The sequence below is a fragment of the Scleropages formosus genome, chromosome 10 (genome assembly GCF_900964775.1).
Source record: "Scleropages formosus chromosome 10, fSclFor1.1, whole genome shotgun sequence".
In the NCBI taxonomy this organism is placed as follows: domain Eukaryota; kingdom Metazoa; phylum Chordata; class Actinopteri; order Osteoglossiformes; family Osteoglossidae; genus Scleropages; species Scleropages formosus.
The window spans coordinates 1043349-1063659 of record NC_041815.1 but is presented as its reverse complement, the minus strand read 5'-3'; the positions used below and the strand labels follow the sequence as shown (position 1 = coordinate 1063659).

Here is a 20311-nt window from a genome sequence, read left to right as displayed (position 1 = left end):
ACACGCTTGCGGTGGAATGTAAACACTTAAGAGAATGAACGAGGAAAACTCCCACAGTGAGTAGAAAGGCTTACAATTGATGAAGAGCGCTTCTAGATTGGGACAGCACATCTTCAACGCTGTTGCATCTAAACACCACCTTTCGTTGATGCAGAAGCATGTCCCACCGCCACGTGATTTCCCCGCTGATTCTGTGTCGCGATCCGCTCTGAACAGCTGGAAGCCCGGCAGATGTAGCGTGCTGTCCAGAATGGCTTTATTCAGCCAAGTTTCCATGAAACACAGAGCAGCAGAGTTTAAGAAGTCCTTGTTTTTTTGGGACATGAGGAGAAGTTCGTTCATTTTGTTGGGTAGGGAGCGGAGATTTCCCAGATGGATACTAGGCAGCGCTGTTCTAAAGACGTGCTTTCTGAGCTTTACTAGCACGCCGGCTCGCTTTCCACGCTTGCGCGTCTTGGAGAGCTTGAGCAGCGCTGCTGCACCTCCAACTACAATGTCCAGCAAAACGTCAGAATAATCAAAAACCGGTAAAATACTGGGTGGCGTGTACTGCCGAAAGTTCAGCAGTCCTTCCCTGGTAAAACTGATTGTAGGCATATGACTAAAGACAGGACAAACTAACAAAAACAGTAAAACAACTGTGGAGCTCCACACCGAGGCGGCCATTCACGGCACCATTCCTGTAATGAAAATAATGATTTCAATTCACATCACTCACTTTATTTAAAAAAAAAAAAAAAAATAGGTGTTTCTCCATCTACTGTGATAAACTGAAGGAAATAGGCAGTTTAACAATAGGTTATTTGTACTTTGAGATATTATACATTAAAAAAATTGAAATACACAACCATTTTTGGCAGAGTTTCTGAGACAACAGTAACCTTTTATTGCTGCACAGTCTCATCAGACAAGACATATCTAACCAGAACAAACAGCATTTACCAATCCATTTCCAGCCTGAGAAGCTTCACATTATGCTCCGGACTAAATGCGCCTGAAGGAAGCAAGAGACAACACAGATTTTTAAAAAATCCTAAAATCAAAGAGGCATCCGGTTTCCCTCAACACTTATTTTAACAGCATGGCCAGTCCTTTTCAGACGCCTGATGTCGGCAAAGCGGCGCATCTGCTTATCCACACGAGACAGGCCTCTCTTGACTGGAGCCTGGAAAAGACGGAGTGAAGAAAAAGACCTTGTTAAGGGGCACTGGAGCTACATTAAAATGGAAAACAAATTAGAAGAGAAATAATAAGGTAACAAGTTTCTCAGCCTTCAACTCTTCATTTCTCTCAGGTCTCAGATCATGAAGCAACATAGTTACTGTCACAAGCGACAGCTGTCTTTGGCAAGAAATTTGGTTCTCAGTAGCTTTAAAAAACATCTGCCAAATGCATAAACATAAACTGCATCCAAATATAGTTAGATTACACCTATTTGTGTAAGGCAACTTACAATGTTAGTTTTGCATGATAAACCTCAAACAATTTTACAAGATTTACCCTTTAGCAGAGCAGTTTATTATTGCAAAAGCAATGGTGCGTATTTTGCTTAAACGGTTCAACAGCATGAGAGGGATTATAAGTAAATATCCTCAGATTACAAGTCAAGAACACTAACCACTGCTAGATATTAGTTTGTTCACAGGGAGAGCAGGTAGCATAGCTGTTACAGCTGCTGTCTTTGGATACAACGGTTTTATGTTTGATTCCCACATCCTCCTGTTATGCCGTTACAGAATACTATCCTTTAATTGCTTCTGTAAAATTACTCAGCTGTATAAATCGGTAAGTCAGTGTACATAGCTAAACTCTTGTGAGGTGCCTTGGAGAAATCCATCAGCTAAATGAAAAATTTCTTGGATTTCCAATTTTTCTAAAGATCCTGAGCCCTCAGGTATCATCATCCTGTACCACGAAAAACTCCTGTAATGGTTTACAGCCAGAACCCAGATTACAAGTATCCGACTGACGTAAAACCCGTAGTTACAAACCACCCCCTGTAAAGCCTACTATATAAACAATTCAGGTTACATATACTGGTTTGTAGTAACAAATGGGCGCTACTTTGTAATGCGCATGAAAACATTGCGTGTCTACAGCAGTCTGTTGGCTCATGGTCGCGTGAGTCCAATGTAGAACAAAGACTTCCTTCTTTTCAGTCGGACCACGTTGCTGTTAACAGTGTCTCGTGTGTTACCGTATTTGGTTTTTTTTTTTTTTTTTTTATTGGTTTTATCTTCTTAACCATGGCACCAAAGCGTAAATGTGTTCCAAGTGATGGTGATGCAAAGAAAAGGGAAATGATCACGATTAAAACTAAAGTAGAAATAATAAAGTGATCGGAAAAAGGTGAAACGCCAATGAACATTGGAAAAATGAACAATAAAGTTTCTTTAATGTTTTTATACCCACACACATTCTCTATATATTATACTGTAGTAACATTTATTGTTAACTATTTCTATGTCTACTATAAATACTGTAGTTACATTTATTATAACTGTCAGCATTACACCATTACATTGTATTATTATTGTTACTGTATTATTATGTTAAAGATGTTTTAGTGTATCCAGAAGTGTTTGTTTATTATGCATAGAAAGGTACCCTTCCTGGATGGGGGGCCTTGGCGTGGCGGAAGGGCTTGCGTGATCTAGGGATCTCCAGAGCTATGTCATCGGGAGCATTATGCTCTCCCAAGGCGAACAGGTCTAGAGTGAAGATCCAGACTAACACGATCCAAAAACCTCCATGAAAAAAGTAAACAAGAGAACATTAACCCTGCCCGGAATAGGGTCACCGGGACCTTCCCCCGGAGCCAGGCTTGGGGGTAGTGTTCCTAGGCAAGCGCCTGGTGGCCAGGCTCAGCCCGAAAAGGCATCGTGGGGGGGGCCATGTGGGCCCACCACCTGCAAGGTCCAGCATGGGGGTCCAGTGCTATATATACCTGGCGGCGGGAGGGGGCGGGGTGGCGCATGGCATCACGGCCCCTCGCAACGAAAACTGGCCCCTGGTACGTGGAATGTCACCTCACTTGGGGGGAAGGAGCCGTAACTGGTGCGGGAGGTTGAGAAATACCAACTAGATATATGGGCTCACCTCCAATCACAGTGTTGGCTCTGGAACCAAACTCCTCGATAAGGGGTGGTCCCTCTCCTACTTAGGAGTTGCACGAGGTGAGAGGCGCCAGGCGGGTGTGGAGACACTCGCAAGCCCCCGGCTGGCTGCCATACAGTTGGAGTTTGCCACGGTGGACGAGAGGGTCGCCTCAATGCGACTTAGGGTTGCAGAGAGGAAAACTTTGACTGTTGTGTGTGCTTATGCACCAAACAGCAGTTCAGAGTATTCGGCTTTCTTGGAGAAGGTGGGAGTGGTTCTGAACAGGGCCCCACCTACAGACTCCATAGTCCTGCTGGGGGACTTCAACACTCATGTTGGAAATGACTGGGAAATCTGGCGGGGGGGGGGTGATTGGGAAGAACGGCCTGCCCGATCTGAACCCGAATGGTGAAATGTTATTTGACTTCTGTGCTCGTCATGGTTTGTCCATAACAAACACCATGTTCGAACACAAGGATGCTCATAAGTGTACTTGGTACCAGAGCTCCTTGGGCCAAAGGTCAATGATTGACTTTGTAGTCGTTTCTCCTGACTTGAGGCCACGTTCTGGACATTCGGGGGAAGAGAGGTGCTGAGCTGCCAACTGATCACCATCTGGTGGTGAGTTGGATCAGATGGCGGGGAAAACTGATGGACAGACCCGGTAGGCCCAGACGTTTAATGAGGGTGTGCTGGGAACGACTGTGAGAGGACCTTGTCTGGAATGATTTTAACTCACACCTCCGGGAGAGCTTCTCCCATGTCCTGGAGGGGGTAGGGGACATGGAGTCGGAATGGACCCTGTTCAAAACCTCCACTGTGGGAGCAGCCAGGCACACCTGTGGCCAAAAGCTTGTTGGTACCAGCCAGGGCAGCAACCCGAGAACCTGCTAGTGGACACCGGTGGTGAGGGAAGCTGTCAAGCTGAAGGAGGAGGCCTTTAGGGCCTGGCTGGCTCTGGGGACTCCTGACTCAGCAGACAGGTACTGGCAGGCGAAAAAGGCAGCAGTGGCTGCGGTTGCAGAAGCAAAATCCTGGGCATGGGAGGAGTTTGGAGAGACTATGGAAAACGACTATCGGTCGGCTTCAAGGAGGTTCAGGAGAACCATCCGGCAGCTCAGAAGGGGTCGGAGGAGTTTCACTCAGGCTGTGTTTAGCAGGAGTGGAGAAACTCTGACCTCTGATGAGGACATTGTCGGGAGGTGGAAGGAGCACTTTGAAGAACTCAAACCTGAGTGATATGCCTCCCTTACAGGAGTCAGGGCCAGAGGCTTTCGGGCTGTCAGAGTCCATTTCCCTGGTGGAAGTCACTGAGGTAGTTGGTAAGCTCCACAGTGGCAAAGCACTGGGGGTGGATGAGATCCGCCTGGAAATGCTTAAGGCCCTCGATGTTGCAGGGCTGTCATGGTTGACACGCCTCTGCAATGTTGCATGGACCTTGGGGACAGTGGCCTTGGATTGGCAAACTGGGGTGGTGGTCCCTATCTTTAAGAAAGGGGACCGGAGAGTGTGTGCTAACTATCGGGGAATCACACTTCTCAGCCTCCCTGGGAAAGTCTATGCCTGGGTGCTGGAGAGGAGGCTCCGGCCGATAGTTGAACCTTAGACTGAAGAGGAACAATGGGGATTCCGTCCTGGCCGTGCAACAGTGGACCAGCTTTTTACCCTCTCACAGATCACTGAAGGGGCATGGGAATTTGCTAATCCAGTCTACATGTGTTTTGTCGACTTGGAGAAGGCCTACAACCGTGTTCCCCAGGAAATTCTGTGAGAGGTGCTTTGGGAGTATAGGGTACTGGGGCTATTACCGCGGGCCATTTGAGTCCTTGGTACATACAAAGCGAAAGCTGTGTCCGCATACTCGGCATTAAGTCAGGCCTGTTCAGCACGGGTGTTGGACTCTGCCAAGGTTGTGCCTTGTCTCCACTCCTGTTTGTGGTCTTCATGGACAGGATATCAAGGCGCAGTAGAGGTCAGGAGAGCATTCTGTGTGGGAGTCAGAAGGTGATGTCTCTGCTTTTTGCAGATGATGATGTCCTTTTGGCACCATCACATCGCTGCCTTCAGCACACACTGGAACGGTTTGCAGCCGAGTGTGAAGTGGTGGGGATGAGGATCAGCACCTCAAAGTCTGAGTTCATGGTTCTCTCACGGAAAAGGATGGTATGTTCCCTCCAGGTAAGGGGAGAGTTCTTGCCCCAGGTGGAGGAGTTCAAGTATCTTGGGGTCTTGTTCACGAGTGAGGGAAGAAGGGAGCGTGAGATCGGCCACAGACTGGGAGCAGCGGCAGCAGTAATGCGGTCACTGTACTGGACTGTAGTGGTGAAGGGGGAGCTGAGCCATAAGGCGAAGCTCTCCATTTACTGGTCGATCTACGTCCCTACCCTCACACCTATGGTCATCAACTCTGGGTGATGACCGAAAGAATAAGATCGCGGATACAAGCGGCCGAAATGAGTTTTCTCCGCAGGGTGCTGGGACTCACTCTTCGTGACAGGGTGAGGAGTTTGGACATCCGGGAGGAACTCAGAGTAGAGCTGCTACTCCTTCACATTGAGAGAAGCCAGTTGAGGTGGTTCAGGAATCTGATAAAGATGCCCCCTGGGCGCCTCCCTTTGGAGGTATACCAGGCACGGCCAACTGGGACGAGGCCCTGAGGTCGGCCCAGGACCCGCTGGAGGGATTATATCTCACAGTTGACCTGGGAACCACTGGGGATCCCCCAGGCTGAGCTGGAGGAAGTTGCGGGGGACAGAGGCGGCTGGGCCTCTCTGCTCTCCCTGCTGCCACCGCGACCCTTTTAGGACAAGCGGGACAGAAGATGGATGGACAGAAATGTAACAAAAACAAAACATTCGACCAATTGACGTTAGATACCCACCATAGCTAACCGCTGCGATTTATGTATAAATTCAACTTAAATACAGACTTAGGAACGGAACTCGTTTGTAATCCAGGGACTGCCTGTAATGAAATATACGCCCATTTTTATAAATTGGGCTTACTAACTCCAAAAAATTACCCATTTTCCCGTTCACAGCTTATTCTGCTGCTATACGTGTCCTGCGTGCAATCAACATTGATGCCGAAGACAGAACAACCACACGGGCATGCAACATGCAAACATACAGGTGATTCTGAGCAACAGAACTTCCATCCCAAATTAGTGAGTCAGAAGTCATTCACCACCACTACAACAATGTAAACATGAAATAAACACTCAAGGGAACTGATTCTTAACCAATGACAACCACTAGTTCATGTGACACACATGGTGCAACACAGCACAGGACCATGATGAAAATATTGTTACACAATGAACTCATGCATCCTTTCATAATGCAAATCCAATATCACAATGGAAACAACAGATTCTATGCTTTCTAAAAATTCTTTTAGCTGATTATATTAAGCCACTTACAATTAACAACTCATTTATGGAACAGGGTAATTTTTATGGGAGCAATTCAGGTTAAGCACTTTTTCAGGGGCATGCAGCCCAGAATCCATCAATTTGTCCTAGTGCATGCAAACCACAATACCTAAAGCCAAATATGTTTCTTTAGGGCCCCAAAGAGTCAGTTATCACATGTGGCTACACTTTACCTGGCATCAGTCTCTCAAATTTGCCTATAGAACCAGAGTTTGCCACACATATAAACAGCTTTTCTAACACAAATAACTTTACACTATTGCAAATAAACCCTTAATCTTCCAAATAAATGAGGAAGAAATTGTGGACAACATGCTTTAAGATTGAGCGAAAGACATAGTAGGTAGTGCTCGTGGACTTTCTAGTACAAACATCCTTCAGCAAAATGCATCAAAATGTCTCTGTCTTTAGTGCACGTATGCTCCTCCACACCTTATCCATCAACAACAGGCTCCAAATCTCTAAGAAACTGCACAGGATGAGCAGTTATGCTTATCCTCATTAACAAATGCTAATTTTCTCCTGAAAAAAGACATAATATTGAAATACCAGGCAAAATTACTTTTTCCATTATTTGTTATAGGGACAAAATATCCCTAATCTTTCCAAACCTATCCCAAGTTCACCTCAAAATCATCCTAAACAGTGTCTACCAGAAGCAAAACATTGTGTAACACATTAAAACAGAATGAATATTAACTTTTCCCCCATTCAATCACATCCATGACACTGAATGCATGGACTGTTCCAGAATATAGGTGGATTTGGCAAAGACTCAAGAGGCTTATCTTATGGACTGGGATGAGTTTTAACCCGTCAAAGTCCAGATCTACAGTGCTAAAGAAGGTAAAACCTACTGCTAAGTTCTGTTCAGAATGGGGAACACATGGATTCCATCCACCTTGGAGAATCCAGTGAAGAGCTTACTCAAGTGGTCTGGTGATAGTTTGAGGGACACTGAAGCGATTCAGGAAACTTCAATGAGTTGAAAAGCTGGCTATCAACAGTGGACAAGACTTTCAGGTAAGTTTAAAGCATGCATATGTCAGTGTCAATACAGTATCCTACTACAAGTCCTCTGGCTCCTTCTAGTTTATGTGTTGACAGTTGTGACATTTGAGAACAAAATAAGCTATTGCCTCTACAAGTTGGCTTGATCATCACTGTACACATGGTTTACCCAAAAACAGTCAGGGCAAACCCTGAACATACACTAGTTTTTCAAGTAGGACTACTAAGGTTTTTTAAAAAAAGTAAAGGTGGCCTCTGCAAAACTGCTGAACTAGGTTAGTAAGAGCTATAGTGAGGTTTTCAGGGTGCCATTTCCAAAAATGAAAGCATGCATGTGGCACTTACAGCCCCCCACATGTAGACACACCCTGTCAATTACAGGGGCATACGGTTGCCTTCCACACTGATCTTGACAGCACCTTGCAGTTTGCGGAGTTTCCTCTGCTCCGCAAAGCGTCTCTTGTGTTTCTCCAGTCGGCTCAGCCCTTTTCTCAATCCTTTCTATTTGAACCAATTACAGTTCAGCTCCAGCATCATAAGAGAGGTGTTGAGCAATACTAGTATCTCACAAGGGAAAAAAAACAAGCTAACCAAAATGCATTGCTTACCATACTTTGCATTTATTCTAGACATAACATTTATCTATGTGCATCATAAATCAGTGTATTTTCACATGAGCAATATTAATAAAACTCTTGAATCATCCCATTTAATATTTTATCACTTTTGTTTTGCTGAATTCCCCCCCCCAAAATTGACTGTCAAACCACTTTTAACCAGCAACTACCATCTCCAGTCTAGAGTCATCCATGGTACCATGGTAGCCAAACAAAGGAAAAGGAACTGTTACACCAGAACAGTACAACAGCTCTTATTTGTCAATCTCTCACAGTTTGGAAATTTGTAGTACAATAATGGAAAAAACACACTAAATACACTCTCTCAGTCAAAAAGAAAAATAAGGCTTCTCAAGCTATTTCAACACAAAAAAAACGTACCCGATTAGTTTCCACATCCACGTTCCATTTTGGCCGAACAACATAGTCCTTGTTTGATGGCATGGGAACCCTTGCTCGGGCACAGAACCCAGGATCACCTGGCCGGAGTGCTCTGTAAGGAGGTACAACAGATGACCTACTTGATAGTGAATGCATACATAGGTTAACACACTCATACTGAAAGGTACTTACTTCTCCTCCCCAGTCAGCACTTTCTCTAGGTCTCTGCGTGGTGTCTGCCCCCCAGAGCTGTATGGAGAAAACATTATGTCAAGCCTGCAACCCTATACAGGATATGAAACTAGACACAGAGACAGGTCCTGTTGCACATCTGCCATATTCTGTTGCTTGTTACAATGACACTATTGCTCTCATCTCTCCACTGGCTCCTTACTGCTCCTTAAATGCAGTGAAAGACTCATATTTACTGATATATCCTCACAAGGCTCTGCCCCTTACTATGTCAAGACTCTTTCTGCCACCCACTACAAAATCTCTTGGTTCTGCTTACTCTCTGTGCCTTCTCTCTAGAGGTACTAAAAATAATTGTTCTTTCCATCCCCAAGCTCCCAATCTGTGGAACAGGCTTCAACTCCTTCTTTTTTGACTGTCAACAACTTCATGGAGACCTACTTCTTTGTATGACACTTTAGGACTGTTAAAGCTTAAACTCTGGTGTTTCCCTTAGTGGCTCCTTCCTCATTCCTGTAGCTGGTAGTTTTTAAAATTAAAGTATTCCTTGTTCCAGATAAAATCTGATCAACAAATGTGGAGAATTGTAAGGTAATTACAACTGACTAAATATTCTGGTTTATACTTTTTACTGAATAATTCTAAACACTTGGGGTCCATTAAATGCAGACAACTGCTTTTCCCACCTAAAAAAACAACGAACTGACACTGCTACTGTTTAAAAGAAACTGCATTTTTTGTACATGCACAAAACTTCCAAAGCCTTTCAAAAACCTTCACCAATTAAAGGAATTTCTAGGAAAATGCATGCCATAGGAAAGTCTGCATGTAGACACTTAGAACCTGGATGGAATGGCTGAAGGAGTAAATGCAGGCATCATGCAGCCACACGAAACCTTAGGGGAAGGGAGAACACATCTGGCTCTTCTGGCCTTTCAACTTTCGGCTGCTCACTTGGAAGATGGAAGGGGAGAAGGGGGCACAGCAATGGTAATGGAAAAAAAGAAGAATTTGGAAGAAAAAAGTCGGAAAGTGAAAAAATCTAGAGGACACTGAAATAAGTCAAAATAAAGAGACTTTAAGGTAAACTACAGCAAGAACCAATACAAGAAATGGGGGGACACAGCAGGCCTGTAAGACTGACCACTAATAACAATGTTTGCGATTGTGTATTCTTCACCTGAGGTGGCGACGAGGTGCCACTTGCTGGTCCAGGTCCCTCTGCTGCCTCTCCTCTCGAGTCATGCCTTTGTAGTTGGAGCTTAAGCCAAAAATAGGCCTTGACCATTCATCTGCAGAAATATCAACAGCTATTAACTTGCAATGCTAAACGTGCAATCTGTCCTACTCTGGCTTCCCACTGATGCTGGGGGATACAGTACAAGACCCTTATGCTGACCTCTAGATCCTGACATGGTTCTATTCATTTCCTTCAGTCCTCTCATTTTTCCTACCTTCCCCCACAAACATCCATTATGCCTCTGGCTACCATGTCCCTGTGCCTCTTATTTCCAAAAACACTAAAAAATGTTCTCTCTCCTAATTCCAAGGCTTCATCTCAACATCATCTGTTAATCTCCTAAAATTCAGGCACATCTTGAATACTTTCTTCCACACAACACCTTGGTACTGCTATATATAATCTACCAAACATACCTGTCTCATTGTGCTCTAGTTAATACATTTACATTTTGAATTAATTTATCTTATACCTTTCTCTAATGTGGCATGCAATTACAAGTAAACACTATTTAGCGGAAACCTTTTTCCTCATATGAACTTAGAACGCCACATCCAAAACCCCAAAACTCCATGTTTGTTCCAATATTAATATACATATAACACACACAACAAGCCACTTAAGCACATGCTAAGGACAAATTAGATTCACCAATTCAGGTAAAACAAGTTTTTGGACTGTGGGAGGAAACCAGAGCACCTGGAGGAAACTCACATTGAACAAAGGGACAATATAAGACCTACAAGGCAGTGAATGGCACTGCTTCATCTTGCCTTAATGAGATGATGCATTCTATTTTTCCAGAAATTTGTCTTTGTTCACTGGATGCGGGTTACCTTAAAGTATCTGTTATCAATAAGATCTCAGTAGGAGGACATGCCTTTAGTTACAGGGTGCCAAAACTTTGGAATAGTCTGCCGGTTATTGTTTGGAACACCCCATTTGTCTCAGCCTTTAAATCCAGGCTTAGGACTCATACGTTCACTCTACTGTATCTCGGATGATACATGCAATTACTGTTTGCAGTCCCCCCCCCCCCCCCAGGATAAAACTCTCAATTGTTAACACTTTTTATTCTATAACAAGACCTGAGGAGGCCGGCCAGCCATGATAGCAGCACTCCCTTTTAACAGAAGCTGATGACTGCATGCCATGGTGCACAAGACCTGCCTATACAAACTGAGACATTTACTTAATAATGTCTAGCGACGTTGTTATAAACAGTCATTTAAGTTGACTTAAATTTTTTAAATCTCAAATGCCATTTTCAAATGTCAGGGGTAGGCAGCCACTGGCAATTCAGATCTTAGTTCCCCCCTCTTGCTTTTAACTTCAGATTATTTTATTTCTTCCTTCCGTGGCCAGTTGGGTTACTTCATTATTGTAGCAATTTAATGTATAGCCAACCATTTATTTGTCTTGTGTTACTAATCCTTTGTATCATTTTGTGAGAAAAGCACTCCATAAAATTAGTTTAATAGAACAAGCCGACTCCACACACAGAAGCCAATTTTAACCCAGTGTCTGAACCCCTATGGTCTATGATGCTGCAGCGCAACCCACTGAGTCTTTGCCCTGCCCTTAACGCAAAACTTAATATGCATGGCACACTGTGCATTGAGAACTTAATGCTGCTTTAGCTGTTATTAACTTCACTGATAATGTATGTTTGGTTTAACAAAAAGAACAAACCCACAAGGGAAGGTGAAGTCACTGTAATATAATATGTGCATTTAATTCTCAACACTAAAATTGCCCATTTCGATCCCTAGTTAAGATCAGATCCTTACTGATAAGCCTGAGAGCGAGATCCTTGTTAGACCTTGACTCTTTTGGATGCTTGTACAGGAACATGACAGCCCGCCCAATTCCACTGTGCTTCAGTGTTTCCTGACTTACACTAGGCAGCTGGAGAAAGAAAACAAGAAGTCTCAGCAAGACCAAGTTAAGACAAAATACAATCCAAAGTTTGCAACCAAACACCTCAGTCTTACAAAAGCAATAACTACTCATCACCTGGGGGACTCACCTCTTGTAGAATTTTTAGGAGTTCCTCCCTAATCTTGAGGGCAGGAAGGCTCTTGTCTGGCAAAGGACTGATCCACTCTTTAATGGCTGTCATCACACCACTGTCTATAAATGTTTCCTTCAAATCTTGTCTGGTTGAGAAATACACAGAGATCTTTTAAGTCTATCAGTAATAAATCTGTGGTCTTATTTTACAACTTTGAAAAGTGACAACGTGGCATGAAAAAAAACCCCTCACTTTTTCAGGTGCATAACCACAGTTGGCAGGAGAGTCAGTTTCTTCAGAGCTGGTTTCTTCTGATTGTTCAGTGCCCTGTCCTCCTGTAATGATAAAAAGTTTCTGTATAAAATGCAGCACGTGTATGATGTGAAGTCCTCAAGTTAATGACTGCCAATATAAATAAGTCTTCTGCAGCACTAAAAAATTACAACTTTACCAGTTCTTTTATCATAACTCATCTTCAGGAAATTTTTGCTTATTAAAAAAGCTAAATGAAATATTAATGATTTTCAATGCCCAAGTGTTTCAGCGCTTTCTACAAATGCAAAACATATATGAAAAACATACGTAGAAAAACACATACTGTACACAAATCTGACATTTGTGTTAAGTACCTCTGCTGCCTCAGTCATCTTGGCAATCATGGCACTGACTACATCATCGGCATCACTGATGAACGTTCCCCCATCACGGTTTCGTCTCCGCTTTCCACTTTGAGCCTTCTTCCGTGCAAGCATCATGTCAAAGTCCGACACAAAATTAGGACTGGAAAAAGGATAATGTCATCAAAATACGTGTGCCCAAGACATCACAATGCAACGTTTCATTATGTATTGAGGTGAAACGGTGTAACATAAACAGCTACAAAAACAGCAAAAAAAAACCAAATTAAAGTAGAGCGAATGTGGTGTGTTACTCTGATGCAAAAAAAAAAAAAATAAAAAATAAGAATGTTTTACTAGTTACTACAAGTTCTGCAAGTTACTTTTAGAAATTTTACTATTTTGGAGAATTTGTTATTCTTTCAACCATGTTTTGTACAGTCAGCACCTTTCCAAATATACACTGTCAACTTGCTTTCAGCACAAAGAAAACAGTACAGGAACAATGACAGTGGCAAAACTGTACTGTTTGAGCTTAAAGGCACAAGAATGACAACTAGTGAAAACAGGCCTCCCCTCAGATAAAGAAGGCTGCTTTTTATGAGAATTCTGATTTATGAACAAATGTAATTTGCATTCCAAAATTTTAATGATGAGCAATCAATTCATAAACACAACAAAAACAAATATTTTAATTCAAAATATGCTCCTTTGTGATTTCAAGCATCACTCAAGGTGAGCAGGAACCCTCCACATAAGACCTTTGGTTTCTCCTGTGAATGTCAGTTGGCATATACCCATTCCAGCTCATATCATCATCTCAGAAATCTTATGATTTATGTGCAATAATAAGAACTAAAGAAAAACTGAAAAAAACTGTTAAAAGTTGATAAAGCAAAGCCATAGATAAAAATTGTAATGGTGATAAAACAATTGAAAACAAACAATAGATAAAAAAAATCCTCTTGAAATGATGTAATGATCAAATACCTCAGCACAGAGAGGAGAGAAGAGCGGTTACTATGACGACTTATAATCAGGAGAACTGCTTGATTTGACTGTACTAACAATTATTTTTATATTGCAGAACAGAGCTATAAAACAGAGCTTCTCAAAGCACATCACAAAGAAGATGGATGTGTTATAATTCTAATGGAACTGACAATAAACACCAGCACTCAAAAACTACAACAGTATTATACAGTATATACATATTATAGTATATCCTGTATTATATAGTATACAGTGTTACGCAGAAGTGTTTTTTTTTTTTTATTATTGAGTCTTCAGTCTGGATTTAAAGATGTCCAAAGTAGTTCTATCTTCTAGACTTATCTCTGGACTACACTGTCAGTGTTTAAAAGATAAAGCAGGAATTTCTCATGTTTGTTAAAAAGAACACGTGCTCAGGAATACATTATGAATTCTTTTCCATTTAAAATAATGGCAACAAAGTTCTTTTTATGCGAATTTACTTTATGAGCAGATAGATCTTCAGGAACGAATTATGCTCATTAAGTAAAGGAAACAAATTTGTTTCATTTTATCAGATAAGCAACTTTACAATTAAATATCCATTTATATATGAAAATATTCTCCCCAAGGGTAGCAAGGTGGTGCAGCAGGTAGAGCTGCTGCCTTAGAGCAACTGGGGTATTCAAGCACAGGTTTGAATCTGGCCCAGGCTGTGTTGAGTTTGCATGTTTTTCCCATGTCTATGTGAGTTTCCTCCCATAGTCCAAAGACAGACAGTTCAGGCGAACTGGTGACACTAAATTGCCTGTAGTGTGAGAGTCCATGTAAGTGTGCAGCTTCCCTGCAACAGATCAACATCGGACCCAGGGTGTAACCCCAGCTTTGCACCTAGTGATTTTGTGACAGGCTCCAGACCATCATCACCCTGACCAGGACAAGGAGTCAGTGAGTGAGCAGGTGTTCTGTCATCAGAAATTTGGTGTATGTACTTTTCTCAAGGGTACTACAGCAGGACTGGGGGTATAAACAAAGGATTATCAGATTGCAAGGCAAAAGTTCTAAATATCAAGCTATTTGCAACACAGCCAGTTATTTCAATATTTTATATATGTAATATATATACAATATAAAACTAATATTTTATTTGATACAGATACAATCCAGTCTTCAAATACTGCTTGAATGACTTACTCTTTTCCCCCTCTTTCAACATCATCATCTGAATCTGAGTCCTCAGGTAATTCTTTCTTCCCAAAATTTTCTGATTGGTTCTTTTCTCCTTCCAGGTCTTCCTGGTTAAAGCCCTACCGAAAACAGAAGAACATAGTTTTTAGGTTCAGACTAAGCACAAGGCGGTCAAACAGGAAAAAAAAGAAAAGAAAAAAAAAACACAGAGTACACGCACTGTAAACTCCTCTTCATCTTCGTCCCCAGATTCTCCAAAGATGTCTGCAATCATCTTCCTGCAGACAGAGGTAGCACCAACAACATTCACTTATAAAGGGTCATAGTAAAGCTTCAACAGCTGACTTTTGGTCTGTTCCATCTTCCTGAGAAAAACCATTTTTAAATTCCATTAAAATTTTGCACAATGTAACTAGTATCTCAAAACTTTGTATTTCTTAAAATGTGCAGTTAAACTAGTAAGTAAGACAGAGGTAGACTAAGGTTGTTTGGGCAAGTAAAGACAAAAACTTACTCTTCATCATCCGAGTCACTGTCACTACCAAACAAGTTCTTCTGATCCTTTTTTCTATCTTCATTCTTCGTCCTATCCTCATCATCCTCAGTGTCTGATCCAAGCTCCCGCAACTTTGCTGCCAATGATTTTGCAGGAGAATCTGAACCCGCATCACTGTCCGAGTTTTCACCTTCTGACAACTGTCTGCTTTTTTTCACCACTAAAGGTAACGGCAAACAAAAAATGTTGGCATGAAAACTAAATTATGACCGCACAGTATTACGATGACATAGGGGAAAAAAAAAAAATACTGATATAGAGAATTTCAATTTCTCCATCAGTATTTTTTCCCCAATTTCAACTTCTTCTTAATCTAAACTTCTGATAAGCAAGGTGTTAAGACAAATTCATAAACCTGAAAACTAAAAAAAAAAAAAAAAATTCCAGAGCGTTGACAGATTCACTGTGGTGTGCCTATGGTTCTGTCTGGCTCTTTAAGTAATTGCACTAAAAAAAAAACAACACGAACATCAATTCTTCCCACCAATTTAAAACAACAGTATTTCAAATAGGCTCGAAATACTGAATTTTTAGCTAACGTGAAAAAAATTTAACCAATAAATGTCACTGAAATTTGGTGACAGTTTTCCATTCTCACATTAGGAAGAGCACCACTGCAATTCAGGGCACAGTGCAAACAGATGAGGCAGGCTGTCATAGAAAGTTTTACTATATGTACGCCATAACAGCCCACTATCATGCAATAAACTTTTAAACTATAAACAAGACAAATTGTCTTCTAAAAAGGTATGAGAAAATTAGACCAACCGTACATTAAAATGCTAACCTCTTTTACAGCTCACGGTCAACTCACCCAGGTAATCTTTACAGTCATTTTATTACTTCAAACTCAAGCCTTTCTCATGTCATTTCCTTTACATAACCCTTATGTATATGTGAAATATGGAAATACTTTTTAGTGTAACACTACTAATTTCCTTGTCAGAACACAACAAGAATCTGCTACATGTACTAATACAGCTACAAAGACAAACTTCTGAAAACTTGCCTGGTTGCTTTTCAGTCTCCTCATCCTCACTGTCCGAAAGTATGGCCTTCTTCCTCTTTGCTAAAATGTCAAATCATTAGCCTGTTACTACTTACAATGGTAACAAACCAACATTTTAACTTAAAAATCACATGCTACTATACTCTCATTCTGAAGCTGAAACTTGCAAACATGGTCTGTGCCTTTGACATTAACTGTGTGGCAAAAGATGTGAGTAAATTTTTCTATGAACAAAGTGATTTACAAACAGATCCTGTGTTAAGGAGAATCTTTTCAAATCTCCTCTACTTATTTTAACCTGCTTAGCTAGTTGGATACCATCCACTGAACACTGCTGCTTAGTAAGGTTTGACTGAATTAAAGCAATTTCTGAACAACTAGAATGTGCAAAAGAAAAAACGTGCTGTGCTCCTTCAGGGGGGCGAGGTGGCGCGGCAGGGTTGGCCAGGTCCTGCTCTCTGGTGGGTCTAGGGTTGAAGTCCGGCTTGGGGTGCCTTGCGCCCTGGGTTGCCGGGTTAGGTTCCGGTTCACCGCAACCCCACTCAGGACAAGCGATTTCAGACAGTGCGAGTGTGTGTGTGCACGTGCTCCTTTAATTTTTTTTACATTAAAAAAACTTAAATATTTTTCCCCAAAATTGAGGTCCATCGAAGAATCGATCACAACAATTTTATCTTGTATAGCACAACCCGACTTGTTTGCTAGCCTAACAAGTTATAACACTGGAATTGTGTGATTGATCGTATGCTAAATGTGATTTAAGAGTGAGCTTCAATTAACTAATTCCTTTACATAAGTTTATCGGAATGGCTCCTTACTACTGATATCATCAAGTGCATTTGAGATTGTAAAAGTTCATTACAACCTAGCAATTGTAAAACCCTCTGCCCCACAAACATGATTCTCCCAGCTCAAAAGTTGCCGGTTTTGGTCGTCCAGTGTTTCAGAATGATTGCCCTCTCTCCCTCAGAACTGCTGAATGCCCCTTAAAACTCGAGAAGGGTGTTAAAACATCTCTTTCAGATCCACTTCTCTCCTGATATTGTGTAGTGAGTAAATTTGCACTACTGTCTTTAAAAAATTAAGCAGTAATAGTTCTTTACCCAGGTACTCATGTAATGTATGCTGGCTAAATGGTAGATTTTGGCAAACTGACTATTCTGAGAATCATGTATCTGCATCTATATTTTTCCATCTGTTGGCAAAATGAAATTTTGTTTTCTCTCAGCTATGCATCACTTTGGAGAAAAGTATTTGCAAAATGAGTAAATGTAAGAAACAAAAGGTTATCCACATGTTTTGTAACAAAGGTATATTGCAAAGCTCTACCATACTTACAGTTCAGTCAACATATGTCAAGCCTACATTACTGTTTTTTGGCAAACGGGTAAAGAAATGCCCAAATGTCAATTGTTACAAAGTTTTACACCATCAGCCCTATGAGTGACTAATACACGTGAAGGTAAAAATCAATATTAAAGGTTTTTGAGACTACGAGGAAACTGGGATGGATACGACAGTTAATTACCTGGTTTTTCTTCTTCACTGTCCTCCAGGTGGCCCTTGCTGTCCTCTTCTTCTTGGCTGCCGCCTGCATCGCGAGTCTGGCTCTCTTCTTCCTCACTGTCCGTGGCCATCACAGCCTTCCTCTTCCCCTGGCTTTTAACCACTTTCTCGTCGTCAGATCCAGCATCTCTTTTGTGCTTAGGGGAGTCATTCTCAGAGTCACTCCCAGCATTAGAGTTCAGTCTCTGGGATCGCAAATGTTTTTCATTGTCAGAGTCACTAGCATGCCATTCTACCCTTTCCTCATTTTCAGAGGTGCTCCCTCTGGGTCTGGGAGCATCAACTTCATCTGTATCACTGGGAGCAGGTTTTGGAGCCTCGTGCTCCGAGTCACTGTTGTAATTATCTTCTTTGTCTGAGTCACTGTCACCTTGATCAGGGCTGTTCTCATTCTCTGAGCCACTGTGATTTTGAGTGCTTTGGTTTGTACAAGTCTCACGCTCTGCCTCACTACCTTCATCCTGTGCATTTAAGAGAAACGGGTGATCAGACGCAAACACTGACAACCCTCACCATACACTCCATGTGAGCTGGTTTCTTTTTTTTTGGCAGACAACGCTGTGCCCCCTGTCCTGGGGGTACAAACCCTGATGTGTAAGCCTACTGTCAGCTTGTGAGTCCTATTGTTACTGACAGGTTTCCAAAGGATTATGATGATTATGCTGAATAAAAAAGGCAAATGCAACAAAGAAGCACAGCATTCAAACTGATGTCATTTTCCATGCCAAGATACTACAAGGAACACAGCAGTGCCGTCAGGAGGATTCCGCGTGCAGCAAAAGCTAGGGCACAGCAAGTATTGGTGCAAAAACATGAGTAGTACCTTTGGAAGCAAAGACTAGTACTTAAAATCAACATGTTCTGCTGAGCGACGGACAACAGGAGGAGCAATAAAAGTTAAAACAACAAGACCTCCATGTGGAAGTGGGCGGCGTCACTCTTGGAGTCCTCCTCCACGTCGGAGCCGGGCGCGAGCTCGTCCTGCACTGGGGTGCCGCCGCCGTCACCTGTGCAAATGCACCGTGCTCTCGTTACCCTAACCGCCCCAGGACACAATACTCCTAGAAAGCCACCTGAGCTATAGACGCTTGGGTGGATGTGATCATGTGTCATTGTGTCTCGCTGTGCGGGACATGATGATAATGATGATGACTGATGATGATGAAGTTCATCAGCAGCGGCGCACACACGTCAAGTCAAGATTACCTGAGCGGCTTCCGGGAAAGAATTCCTCCTCCTCTCCGTCCATTTTTGCGTAGCGGCTGATGTCCCGGCGCTTTTCAAACGAAAGCGCGCAGTATGTATCACGGAATCTGGGCCGCAACGTGCGAAGCACAGCTAAGGCGCGAGGCTCCGGAGTCTGGGTGCCGAGCGAAACACCGCAGCCGCTCCGACGAGTGCCGAGCGGTCCACGACGTCCTCCAGCAGCAGCCAGCAGCAGCAGGCCCGGCCGTTCGGGTTAGATTAAAAAATGCTGTTTAATTTAAATATCCACTGTTAAAACCCATAAACAGACTATCGTTGAGACACAACTGCTTATGTACGCGTTTCTCTTCCTCCTCTGGATGGACAGTAAATTTGCCAGTAAAAAAATTTGAGTATTAACCGACTAATGTTTGCTTTTCCAAAATGGTGTCTCTCAGTGTTCTCGTTCTACGCATGCGCGGACAATTACGCCCCCACTACTACTATGACGTTACAAGTAAAAGGGCCATCGCTTCAATTTAACCGCGTGCGCATGACGGATAGAAAAATCTTCAAAGGGTAATCATTTTCAAAATAAATTATGGACCTATTTACATTTATTCATTTAGCGGACGCTTTTCTCTAAAGCACTTCCAATGGATACTACGTAGTGTTATCAGCCCACACACTTTATTCACCAAGGTGACTTACACTGCTAGATACACTACTTTAACTCATCCATAAGAAGTTATGTCAGTGGAACACACTCCCTCTGTCACTCACAGACTACGGGTGAACCTGAACGGGGGTCATGTTCAAGAAAGCTTGTGCATCTCTTCTAAGCACACTCAGTCTTGATCTTACAAACATAATCTGAAGTATAAATCTCTTCACAATTCAATTTGCTCCTAACTTCAATGTCACTTGAGACCACTACCACTAGTGGGGATGTCATTACTTAGCTATCCGTTATGTAAAATTCCATATTTGGCTGTGTTAAAAATGAAATATGTATTTTAATATAAAAGACAGCATAGTGGTTCTAACTGTCCTGCTTTAACTTTGAGCAATGTAGTTTACCTTGAATTGCCAGAGTGAAAAATGCCCAGCTTTATAAATGGGTAATTGGAGGTAGCTTTGTAGATAGACATCAAACTAGTATTTATATTTAAACTCTGAGTTACATTAAAACTAATTGTGTGTGTGAAAATGACAACATAAAAATACTTCA

The 20311-nt window shown here is 42.2% G+C and overlaps 1 protein-coding gene across 1 annotated transcript; it reads right to left on the bottom strand.

The window, feature by feature from the left end:
• Nucleotides 1–752: 752 nt before the first annotated feature.
• iws1 (interacts with SUPT6H, CTD assembly factor 1) lies at nucleotides 753–19541 on the bottom strand. Its single transcript, XM_018732143.2, has 15 exons — nucleotides 19102–19541; nucleotides 18808–18902; nucleotides 17858–18356; nucleotides 16330–16389; nucleotides 15279–15480; nucleotides 14985–15042; nucleotides 14771–14883; nucleotides 12617–12767; nucleotides 12240–12322; nucleotides 12003–12132; nucleotides 11764–11881; nucleotides 9914–10025; nucleotides 8734–8790; nucleotides 8542–8653; nucleotides 753–1165 (listed from the first exon to the last, which is right to left on the bottom strand). The coding sequence occupies exons 1-15, from the start codon at nucleotides 19142–19144 to the stop codon at nucleotides 1040–1042; spliced, it is 1959 nt and encodes a 652-aa protein (XP_018587659.2). The 5' UTR covers nucleotides 19145–19541; the 3' UTR covers nucleotides 753–1039.
• Nucleotides 19542–20311: the final 770 nt, after the last annotated feature.

Coding starts and splice junctions, on each gene's coding strand:
- iws1 (XM_018732143.2), bottom strand. CDS start 19,144: ATGGACGGAGAGGAGGAGGAATTCTTTCCCGGAAGCCGCTCAG. Junction 18,903..19,101: donor CTTTCCCGGAAGCCGCTCAG/GTAATCTTGACT, acceptor GCATTTGCACAG/GTGACGGCGGCGGCACCCCA. Junction 16,390..17,857: donor CAGTGAAGAAGAAAAACCAG/GTAATTAACTGT, acceptor TTGACATTTTAG/CAAAGAGGAAGAAGGCCATA.